General features: G+C 39.4%; 1 protein-coding gene across 2 annotated transcripts in view; it reads right to left on the bottom strand.

Moving 5' to 3' along the window:
• The window catches only part of btr30 (bloodthirsty-related gene family, member 30), a 26,465-nt gene extending 15,526 nt beyond the window's left edge, over positions 1 to 10,939 (bottom strand). The window contains exon 1 of one of the 2 annotated variants that reach the window (XM_084131260.1): positions 10,855 to 10,939. In XM_084131260.1, coding sequence (XP_083987386.1) covers positions 10,855 to 10,878 — 24 coding nt within the window. In that variant the 5' untranslated portion in view covers positions 10,879 to 10,939. Of the gene's footprint in view, positions 1 to 380; positions 477 to 10,854 lie in introns of those variants that run through there. The other variant, XM_084131261.1, reaches the window with a different exon arrangement.
• Positions 10,940 to 12,406: the final 1,467 nt, after the last annotated feature.

Below are 12,406 nucleotides of genomic sequence, written 5' to 3'. Positions count from 1 at the left end.
ACAGTCATAACATGAAAATAATACAACAAAGTTTGTTTCTAGAAGAAAATAGTGTCATCGTCCACCTTAAGTAAGGCAGATCAATAATATTGTTGAATATTAAATGTCCCCAAGTACAGAATGGATCTGATGAAGTGTTTTCTCTTCAGTTTGAGCTCTTCATTCTCTCCAGACAAACTCTCGCAGGGATGATTGACAGCTGACGGTTATTACAGATGAATATCAGACGCTTTATGAACTGATTTAACATGAACTGGATTTAGCGGAGAACTGTGATAATGATTTGATTTAAACTCGTGTAACACCAGCCTTCAACAACAGAACATTGATTTCATTAATATGAGAATATACACAGTCAAACATCTCACATAATCACTTACCGTTGCTGTATCTGTGCTGAATATGAAATGTTTCTGACTCTCTTCTGTTGTTGCTGTCCAGTGAATGTGGTTCAGTGTCTCTGTCCGCGGTTTTGTGAGTCTGTTCCTTTGAGATGAAAGCCGTCAAGCGAGACTAACAGGCTGAACTAGTGTGTGTGTGTGTGTGTGTGTGAGAGAGACAGAGAAGACGAGAGAAACTGCTGTTTGAATGCCTTCCAGCGGAGAAGGAAAACACACAACAGGAACTGACAAGAATGAATGAAATGAGTAAAAGAATGAATAAAATATTCTGAAAGATATCAATCTACAGTCCAACTGGTGATGCAGTCTGGATCATAATCAGAACTGAGTCTGGATCATAATCAGAACTGAGTCTGGATCATAATCAGAACTGAGTCTGGATCATAATCAGAACTGAGTCTGGATCATGATCAGAACTGAGTCTGGATCATGATCAGAACTGAGTCTGGATCATAATCAGAACTGAGTCTGGATCATAGTGTCTGAGTCTGGATTTTCCCGAGGGTTTTCTCTATCCTGATGGAGTTTGAGTTCCTCTGGCTTCATTAGTCGAGAACACTTAATATTCAGCACTATTATTAATCTGCTGTATGAGAACTGAACTGATGTCATCACTGCTTTCTGAACTGAACTCGCATTGAATGAAACTTAAATTGAATTAAACTGAACTCACTTAAACTGAATAATTACTGTTTTCTATTGTCTTTTTAGAGCTGCTTTGAATTTAATTCTGTTTGCATTATTTTCCTGTTTTCTCTGTAAAGCTGCTTTGAAACAATCAGTGCTTTTTAGCGCTGTGGAAATAAAGCTGACTAGACGTCGTCACATTTATTTATAAAGCGCTTTTACAAGTTTTACAGCAGCTTTACAGAGATAACAGGAAAATAATGCAACAAAGTTTGTTTCCAGAAGAAAATAGCAGCACAGTCCAGCCTAAGTTCAGTGATGCTCCATTTTTGTTGTAAAAAAGTTATTTGGTTGGAGTAAACCGTGATGTCATCGTCCAGCTCAGTTCAGTTCTCTCGTGTTAATGCAGGAGATCAATAATATTGTTGAATATTAAATGGCCAAAACTAAGCAAGCCTAAAGCGACAGGAACCAAAACTCCACCAGTGACAGAATGAAGAATAAAAACTTGGGAGAAACCAGACTTCATTTCCAAAAAGTAACAGTAATTTAGCTCATATTGAGCGTCGGCTCAAACGTGCACCAGTTCTCACATAAGAGACATGAACTGAGCTGGCTTGTTGCTTCTGCTGGTTTGCGTCTGTAAACTTCGTATATCTTTCTGTTTTGAATCATTATCATTCCTTGTTGTTTATACTGCTAAATATAACTTACTCAACATCACACAACCTGACATCGCAAGCTTCAATCTAAATCGTTATTGCTAGCACAACACGCTAGTAATTCGTTAGCCTGTTAGCATGCTATCTGTGCCTCTTTATTTATTTATTTATTTTTCTCGCGCGCGCGCTCGCGCCTTTTACGAGTCCATCAAACAACTTAGGTGAGTATGATCAGTCAACAAACACGGTAAGTCTTGTCATCTTCTCCTCTTATTGTCACCTGCACCTCATGCAACATGTTTAGCATATCCTTCTCCGTCAGCACAGGATTTACATGTGATAAATGCAGGGAGATAGTAAAGCTGACGGGGAAGATTTCAGAACTAGAGACACGCATCCAAGCTTTAATCGAGGTTAATTGACCCTTCGCTAAGCCCCGCCCTCCTTAGTTACTGTTGCTACGCCTGTCAAGCTTTTGCGCCTGGCACGTCTATTACAGTATGTATGCACTGGTTTCAGACATTCCTAAGGAGATAATTAGTCATTTTTGGCAAACAGGTGAAAATATGAGAGTGCAAGACTGCAGTATGCATTCGAGGGCTATATCCACGACATAATATGCAAACGATTAGAGAATAATTTCATCAAAATTGAAGTTAAAGCATAACGTTAGGTCCCAGCGCAAGCAGCAGCCGCCTCATACGCTGACCATTCAAATGGGAAACACACAAATTTGAGGAACAGCTTTGTGCATGCCCAGCAGGGTGAGTGAAATTTGAAAATATTCTAATATTTATAAAACAAACAGCTTATCCATATGTATTGTGGAATAAACACAAGACATTAGCCTGACCACTTTGCAATGATAACATTCTCCCGCTTATATTTTTAGCGCGCTAGGCTAACGTTACTGCTCACACGTCGTGGGTCACATTAGTGACTACTGTTATGAACTGATTAAGTTTGCATACCAACCTTTTCCTTGGAGATCTCCGGCAAGACCCCTGATGTTCCCTCCTTTTACTAACTACCTTTTACTTTTACTAGAACTAAAGGGAGAGTCGTGATCGGATTGGGGTAACGGTTTGGCCGTCGATTAACAAAATGTTGAAATATATTTTTAAGTAACGTTAAGTTATGTCAGTGAGCCTCCGTCTTGCCTTTAATCACACTGCTTGATCCACGAGCTGGACAATAACTTTATTCTAGAGCTGCTATAAAGCCAAAACACTTTACTTTTAATTTCCTATTATCAATGTAAAGCTGCTTTGGAACAATCTACATTGATAAAAGCGCTATATAAATGAAGATGACGCCCGGCATTTCTCCCCTTGGGTTTTAGGTTTCGGGAAGGGAACAAAATCCACCACCCCGTCCAAACTTTTAGGATACCGGGTATCGGATTTGCACAATCCATACGCACAACGCTTCGGCATGTTTCCCTCGCTCGAAAGCTTGCCAGACCTCCCGCGCCTAGTTACGGTTGCTAAGCCACGATTGGCCTGTGGCGGTTTTCGGGCGTGGCTTAGCGAAGGGTCAATTGTAAGAGTGCAAGGGCTTTAGATACTGCTTTGGATGCGACTAGCTTAGTGAACCCTGTACATTGTTCGGTTCCGGCTGTAGTAGAGCCCGTGCAGCAGGGCAACTGGGTGACGGTGAGGCGCTATAGTTGCGGGACAAAACACCGCTCTTCCGTTCCGATTACAACATCAAATAGATTCTCCCCTCTCAGTGAAAATAGACACCAGCCTCCATAGTCACATGTTTGCCGGGAGCCAGAGCGCCTGACATCAAAGCAAATTTAAAAGTGCTGGATAATGCTAATCGTAAATTTTCTAAGATTATTATTCATGTCAGCACTAATGATGTTCGACTCCGCCAGTCGGAGATCACCAAAATTAATATTAAAGAGGTGTGTGAACTCGCAAGTACGATGTCAGGCACTGTAATTTGCTCTGGCCCCCTTCCTGTTCGCAGGAGTGATGAGATACTTAGTAGATTGTGTTCACTCAGTGGCTGGCTGGCTGTCTAAGTGGTGTCCACTTAATAATATAGAATTCATAGACAATTGGAAAAGTTTTTGGGGCAGACCTGTGCCCGGTTGCATAAAGCACCTTAAGTGTAATTTTCCCTTAAGTTCGCCCTTATGTTTCCCTTAAACCTAAGGGTGTTGCAGAAAAAAACCCTTAAGTGTTACTTAAGGGTTTCTTTAAGTGAAACGTCATAAACACTTAGAATTTCCCTTAAATGCTGTTTTTTCACTTAAGTAATCCCTTAAAAAGCATTAAGTGTTGCATAAAACCCCTTAACGGTCATTTCCCTAAGTATAATGTAAGGTTTGGAAATCGTAACCTTAAGAGTAACGCGGACAAAAATAAGACGACATGGCTGAATTTATGGAACCAGCTGAAGATCATTATGTGCCAAGAAGAATTTTTAGGGATAGAGAGAACCCTTTGGACCATCTTAGCAATGAAAAATTGTTGCAAGAATAGCTACCGATTTGATCGACGCGCAATATTTGACATCGCTAACAAACTAGACAGCGACCTTGACCATGTCACACATCGCAACCACTCTTTACCTGCGGTGTTACAACTGCTTATAGCACTCCGTTTTTTTGCAACTGGGAGTTTTCAGACGGTAGTGGGAGATGTTTTCCACGTGCATAAATCGGCTACCATTCAATAAATGTACAATTAGTGTGTATCGGATCTTCAGGTGAGATTCTCAATTCATTCAGTTAACGGACACTCTGAGGTAAAGTGACTGCAGACTTAGCAACGATTATATTTAATTGTACAGTACAGTCATAACATAACGTACAGACATTATCTTAATTCCATAATGTCCTTAAACATAACAATATTGCTGTGTCCATAAACTGAGAAAGTGTGCGTCCGGTGTGCGATACCTCGAGCTGTCCTAGACGCGACGCAGCATGTTAGTGTTTTGCGTATCTATGGCAACAACAGACTTTTATAACGTGAATCCAGGATCGCTGTCGTGAAACACTTAAGAGAACCGTTTAAGAGATTATATGCAATACCCTTAAGTTATTCTCTTAGGTAAGGGGAAATCGCCCCTTAAGTATCATACTTAAGGGAAAAACTTAAGGTGCTTTATGCAACCGGGCACTGACCTGTTGAAAAGAGATGGTATTCATCCCTCCTGGGATGGTGCTGCTCTTCTCTCTAGTAATATGGCACATAGTCTTAGAGCTCAAACATGACACTCTGGGGCTCAGGTCAGGAAGCAGACAGACTGGCTAAACCGACCGTCTGCTAGCGGCCTCGCGTCACCAAGGTCAGATAAATCCCATCACATAGAGCCTCTTTCACCTAGATATCATCACATAGAGACTGTGTCTGTTCCCCGAACTTGGAAATACAAAAAACTTCCAGACCCATCTAAGGTTAAATATTTAATTGATGTTCAACAAATAAAAAACAGCTATAATACGGATGAGCAAATGCTAAAGCTCGGGTTGCTGAATATTCGATCGTTTACTCCAAAAGCACTCATTGTTAATGATATGATTTCAGACTATAATCTAGATGTGCTGTGTTTGACAGAAACCTGGCTAAAACCAAACGATTACATTACTTTAAATGAGTCCACCCTGCAAGATTACTGTTATAAACATGAGCCTCGTCTGAAAGGCAAAGGGGGAGGTGTTGCTGTAATTTATAGTCATATTTTTAGAATTACTAGTAATAAGTCTAATTTCAGATATAATTCCTTTGAAGTGTTGGTGCTTAATATAGCAATATATAGTGTAAATGATAAATCACGTTTGAGATTTGTGCTGGCTACTGTATACAGGCCACCAGGGCACCATACAGACTTTATCACAGAATTTGCTGACTTTCTATCAGAATTAATATTGGCTGCAGATAAAGTCATAATTGTTGGTGATTTTAATATACATGTAGATAACGAAAAAGATGCATTGGGATTGGCATTTAAAGACATTCTGAACTCATTGTCGTAATCATACTCTAGATCTAATATTATCACACGGAATAAATGTTGATGCCGTTGAAATTCTGCAGCAGAGCGATGACATCTCAGATCATTATCTAGTCTCGTGTAAACTTCATTTAGCCAAGGCTGCAAAGCCGACTCCGTGTTATAAATATGTTAGACCTATCACTTCTGCGACTAAAGATTGCTTTATTAATAATCTTCCTGATCAGTTTCATCATCTCAGCGTCCCAGATAGCTTAGAAGAACTCGATATTGCAACAGAAACTCTTAACTCTCTCTTTTCCAGCACTTTAGACACAGTTGCTCCGTTGCGCTTAAAGAAGATTAAAGAAAATAGTCCAACGCCGTGGTACAGCGAGCACACTCGGCCCTTAAGAGAGCAGCCGGAGAGATGGAGCGCAACTGGAAGAAAACAAAACTAGAGGTATTTCGCATCTCATGGAAGGAGAGCTCGACTGCATACAGAGAGGCTTTAAAAGCTGCTAGATCTGCTTATTTTACAACCCTATTAGAAGAAAATAAACATAATCCTAGGTATTTATTTGAAACAGTGGCTGAACTAACGAAAAAGAAAGCTTCAAGCCCAGAAGTTTCCAAGCAGCACAGCAGTAATGACTTTATGAACTTCTATGAACCCTATACCAACTAAGCTACTGAAAGAGATGCTCCCAGAGGTCATAGATCCTCTTCTTAATATCATTAATTCATCTTTGTCATTAGGATACGTACCAAAAACCCTTTAAGTTGGCTATGATTAAACCGCTTGTTAAAAAAACGCAACTTGATTATATAGAATTAGTCAATTACAGGCCGATCTCGAATCTGCCTTTTCTGTCAAAGATGCTAGAAAAGGCGGTATCCTCAGTGTTCGAACTATACCGTGTCTTTTGGGGGAGCCCACTTTTGTTGATTTTTTTTTTTTCAGGGGGGGGGGGGGGGGGGGGGGTATTGGTTATGCGCGTGCCATAATCATTTTACTGACTCTCGTTCCATCTCGTTCATCAAAATGAAATAATCTTTTTTCGAGCCATTTCGTTCATTTAAGGGGCTTTAAATGTTATAGTTTTAACAGGCAAATTCACCGAACACATCCACCTACGCAATCTTGATTATATTCTGAATTAAGAAATCATTATAATGCAGTCAAAAATAATTTACAAGGAACATAAATAATTACTTTACCTTAAGAGTCTTTCGTTCATCTGTCACGTGACAGACGCAATGAATGGATCGTTCATGAACGACAGATATATAACAGCTACAAGTCACAAGTGTATGCACTAGGCCTACTTGCTTTATGCAAGCACTATAGGATAAATCACTTTACAGGATTTACCCTATTATACTTTATCGACCCGAATTGATAGGTCAAACAGCAAACATCCACCAACAAATAGTCTATAAATAGACTCTCTTTAAGTTCACATGAACAACGGTTAAATTATTCGTCGGGCTACAGAAGAATACCATAATTCCTCCGTTCAATTAGGCCTAAGACATCGAGAGTCACGCAGACCTATAACAACCCAGCCACAACACATTTTGGGAATAACATCCACAGAATGGATTTCAAGGACTTCGCGTGCAGATCAATGGCCTCGTTTATATTTTTTTCGCCGAATCTGTGAGTTAACAGAGTGGGAAAATGTTTGGGGTGTTCTTAGTCGGTATTGTGTATCAAATAAAACCAAAGAAGTGTCTTTTAAAATTGCTCACAGAATATATCCTGTGAAAGACACATTAGAGCGTTTTCATCTGGATATTGATTATAACTGCTGTTTTTGTAATAGTGAAAGAGAGTCTATTGTGCACTTGTTTTTTGAATGCCCCTGTTCTTCAGTCTTTTGGTATGAGATGTTAAAATGAACTGCAATATAGTCTTAAATTTGTCATCTGTCTTGCTTCATTCGAATGAATTTGACTTTTCTAAAGGAAAAATTTATGTTATCGATTTGTTTCTATTATTAGAAACCCAAAACCCAACTTTGCTCATTTTAAAGCAGCCTTTAAAATGTATTTTGAATCTGTAAAGTTTTTAAAAAATCAAAAAGCCCAAAGATCTGTATCGCTGTTAAATGAATTTAATATATGTGTGTGATGTCCTTTTTCTTTTGTTTGTTTCTTTTCTTTTTTTTCAATTTATTGTTGTTTCAAGTTATGTTTATCAAATGTGAAAATGTGTATAAGATTTGTAACAAGAACTTGATATCAAACTCTGTAATTTTGAAAATGCAATAAAAAAAATCAATAAAAAAAAAAAAAAATCTGTGAGTTAACATGAGTGGAATTTGCACCGCAGCGCCACCACACCTTGATGCTCATGACAAGAATAGCATGCATTATCTTTATTGAAGTGAATTACCGGTATGGGTTTAAATCGCCGTCCTGCATGAATGAATGATATTTTTGCTATTTTACACATAATAATCCACGATGATCACATTACACAAAACTGAAATTGCACGTCAAAATAACACATTGTCAATATTTTTTGAGACCCCCCAAAATTTCACAAATCACGTTTTCAGGGGAGCCCATGTCTTATTAAGGGGAGCTGAGCTCCCCCTAGCTCCCCCGTAGTTCGCACCCTGGGTATCCTCACAACTGTGTCCCTTTTTAGAAAGAAATGATATCTGTGAGGATTTCCAGAATAGACTCGAAAATTATGTTGGCATTAGTGGAATTGCACTAGCATGGTTTAAATCACACTTATCTGACCGTTATCAGTTTGTAGCAGTAAATGAAGAGATGTCTCATCGATCACAAGTTCAGTATGGCGTACCACAAGGCTCAGTACTAGGACCGCTGCTGTTCACTCTGTACATGCTACCCTCACACACACACACACACACACACACACACACACACACACACACACACACACACACACACACACACACACTCACACACTCTGTACATGCTACCCTCACACACACACACACACACACACACACACTCACACACTCTGTACATGCTACCCTCACACACACACACACACACACACACACACTCACACACTCTGCACATGCTACCTTCCTACCATTGTCCGGGAAGCAGACACACTCTGTCAGTTCAAAGCCAGATTAAAGACACATCTCTTTGGCCTAGCATTCACATAACACATTATAGACTTCTATAATTCAATGTTAGGCTGCATAGATCAGGTCAGCTGGAACCGGGAACACTTCCCATAAATCCTGATGTACTCGTTACATCATAAGAAGAATGGCGTCTACGCTAATATTAGTCTCTCTGTTTATCCCGAGGTTTACCGCAGTCCGCCGGATCCAGATCTGATGAGGGACCTGCGCCGCACACACACACAAACACACACACACACTCCAGATCTGATGAGGGACCTGCGCCGCACACACACACAAACACACACACACACTCCAGATCTGATGAGGGACCTGCGCCGCACACACACACAAACACACACACACACTCCAGATCTGATGAAGAACCTGCGCCTGGACGCGATGACAGCACAGTCCTGAAATGTTCACTAATCTCTCCCCTGTGAAGCCCCCCACCCCCCATACAATTCATACTGATTCATGCCTCGTGCAGAAAGTCCACAAGTGAGATTCATAGAAGTATTACACTTATGACATTTCAGGAAATGCCTTATATGGATATAATAACATGCAAATATTGACATTTTGACTGATAAAGTCATGATGACTGATGACTACATGAAGACAAACAGATGATAGCAATAATATATCTGTGGTTATCAAGCTATCTCAGGTATTTTCATAAGAATGATGGATGTCTTTAAAGGGATAGTTCACCCAAAAAGGAAAATTAGCCCATGATTTACTCACCCTCAAGTCATCCTAGGTGTAAATGAAATTCTTCTTTCAGACGAAAACAATGTCCTGGCTCTTCTAAGCTTTATAATGGCAGTGAATGGCTGGAGAAAATTTGAAGCCCCAAAAAGTGCACCCATCCATGATAAAAGTGCTCCATTTTTACTCCAGGGGGTTAATAAAGGCCTTCTGGAAGCTCAGAGGAAAGAGCTAAACAAAACCCTGGTCGCGAATTAGCAATTTTGAAGAGAAATGTCGGAGGATTTCTATATAATAGAAGAGGAGCTTCAGTTTGCTGCATAGCCCTATTTGTTTAAACTGCGAGAGGCGTCTAAGCTTACGATATTCCTACACCCTACGTCATACATGCGCCACAGGTTAATCTTGTGGCGCAAGTCGAATTGCGAAGTATGCGTATGGTCGTCTGGCGGAAGCTAGTTATTTTAGATTATAAAGTTATAAATATGGGTAGCCTATTTTTCTTACAAAAACCCATGGCTTCGCTTCAGAAGGGCTTTATTAACCCACTGGAGCCGTGTGGAGTATTTTTTTTTTTTCAAATTTGTTCCAGCCATTCACTCCCATTATAAAGCTTGGAAGAGCCAGGACATTTTTTTGTTATAACTCTGATTGTATTCGTCTGAAAGAAGAATGTCATATACACCTAGAAGGATTTGAGGGTGAGTAAATTAGGGCTAATTTTCATTTTTGGGTGAACTAACCCTTTAATGCAATGCTAATCAACTTAGCTTGTAGAATATAGTAAATCATATATTCTCACTCTGTGTTAAGAAGCAACATGAAACCACCAAAGTAATTTCAAACACGACTGACGTATTGTGATTTGGGAGCAAAACATGATATTAAACTCATAAATTGTAGTGTTTGACAGTATGCTAAGCAAACATACTAGCTTTCCCTGTTGTCAAGAGCGATTTGTTTTATTACTAATTTTGAAAAGTAAGTCCAGGTAAGATTCATTGAATGTTTTCATTTGAATCATTTCATAATTGAAAGCAAAGAAGGTTAAGTGAGAGGTCTAATAAAAAAAGAGAGATTTACAATAGTATGAATAAAAAAAGTGCCAGTGAAATAAAATAAATAAATAAGTGGGGTATGGTTAACATGTTAAATTAAATTATCTCTTTTTTTATTATTCTACCGAAAATGTGAGGGGAGCCCACTGTTGCTGTAGTAACGAACTATCCTTTTACATGCATCTGATTGACAGATAAATCGAGTTGAGGTTTTTTTCAGCTTTGTACAAAGTTTGCTTTGTACATTTAGTTTAACTGTATTGTTAAAGAGGGTAAGCTTTACCATTTAATTGAACTGTGTGCATGTATTTTAGACACTTACTTTGATTGTTCTTGCTCTGTCCATGCAATAACTGCGTCTATGTTATGAGCCGAGTTTTTTATTTACTTCAACTGCTCAGTGTTCTGGTATTATCAATGGGGTGACCCATTTCAGGATTTGCCATAATTAAAATCTAAAATCAGAATATGAGCATAGCTCACTTACATTCACTGAAATATTGAAACGTTAGCGATACTGATTCAAAACACGAGCACCAGTGATTGAATGTCAAAGCGCGGTTTGAACGCCCCGCCCCCCAGGCGAACTGGAAGTTTTGATTGGTTTTGCACCCAAGTCAGACCTGACAGTTATTGGCTGAAGCGCTTCAGATCTGTCTGTTATTGGCTGAAGCGCTTCAGATCTGTCTGTTATTGGCTGAAGCGCTTCAGATCTGTCTGTTATTGGCTGAAGCGCTTCAGATCTGTCTGTTATTGGCTGAAGCGCTTCAGATCTGTCTGTTATTGGCTGAAGCGCTTCAGATCTGTCTGTTATTGGCTGATGCGCAGGGCTCCACCGCAGTAGTTTGAAAAGTGTCTGCCCTGTTGTCCGTCCTCGGCACCTTTGTCAAAGTACTTTGTACTTTTGGTGAAAAATAAATGTAGCGAAGTTGAATACTTTATTTTTATTCAACTCAAGTAAAAGTAAAAGTACCACAATTTAATTATAGTAAATCTACTCAAGTACTGTAACGAAAGTATTTGTAATTAGTTACTACTTTCCACCTCTGGTTGAGGGTTGATTAGTAGGGAAGGGCTACACGCCTGCGCACACACACCTATGGACTGAACAGCGCTCTCACGGGTTCGCGTTTTTGAAGTTTGCGTAGAGAGAACCGAAGAGTTTTCTGTGATAACGGTGTGTGTTAGCGGCCCCTAAGTTAATAACTAATGATCGTTCCGACGGAAGTGAATCAATCAAAACTAACTTTATCTGGACAATAACTTTATTCTAGAGCTGCTGTAAAGCCTAAACAATCTCTGTTACTGTAATCTCCTGTTATCACTGTAAAGCTGCTTTGGAACAATATGGTTAAAAGCGCTGTATAAATGACATGAAGAGAAATAAAATGGCATGAGAAAACCAATTTCCTTTAGAAAAAAAAGAAAGAAAAAAAAAGTATCTTAAATACAACTGATAAACAAAATGATATACAATCAGAGAAGAGTCAGAAAAGGTGAGATGTTTATTGAGCTTGAACAAAAGTTCTCCATCGATCTTTGAAGCAGTGGAGCTGCAGAGATGCAGACGCGAGGGTCATACCCGGACACAGAAACAGAAGCTTCCAGAAGGCTTTCGCAGCCACACACACACCAGCTGCGTTTCATTGGTGGCAGAGAGACAGAGCTCGAATAAAGTGCAAGTGTTGAAATAGTTTGAGCTTCTAGAGAACATTAAGGCTAAACCAAACCAATCCATAATTCAACTTTGCATTTTAATTTATTTGATTATAATTCACATTAGGGATTTTTTATTTATTCATGCAACCAACTAAACTCTGTCATCCAGCGGACGGTTCTTCTGATCCTCGTCACGTCAGGGCGGATTCAAAACA

Source organism: Abramis brama (genome assembly GCF_963993115.1).
Source record: "Abramis brama genome assembly, chromosome: 12".
Taxonomy (NCBI): domain Eukaryota; kingdom Metazoa; phylum Chordata; class Actinopteri; order Cypriniformes; family Leuciscidae; genus Abramis; species Abramis brama.
Note: the sequence above shows the minus strand (reverse complement) of the source record. Positions and strands in the feature narration are given on the sequence as shown.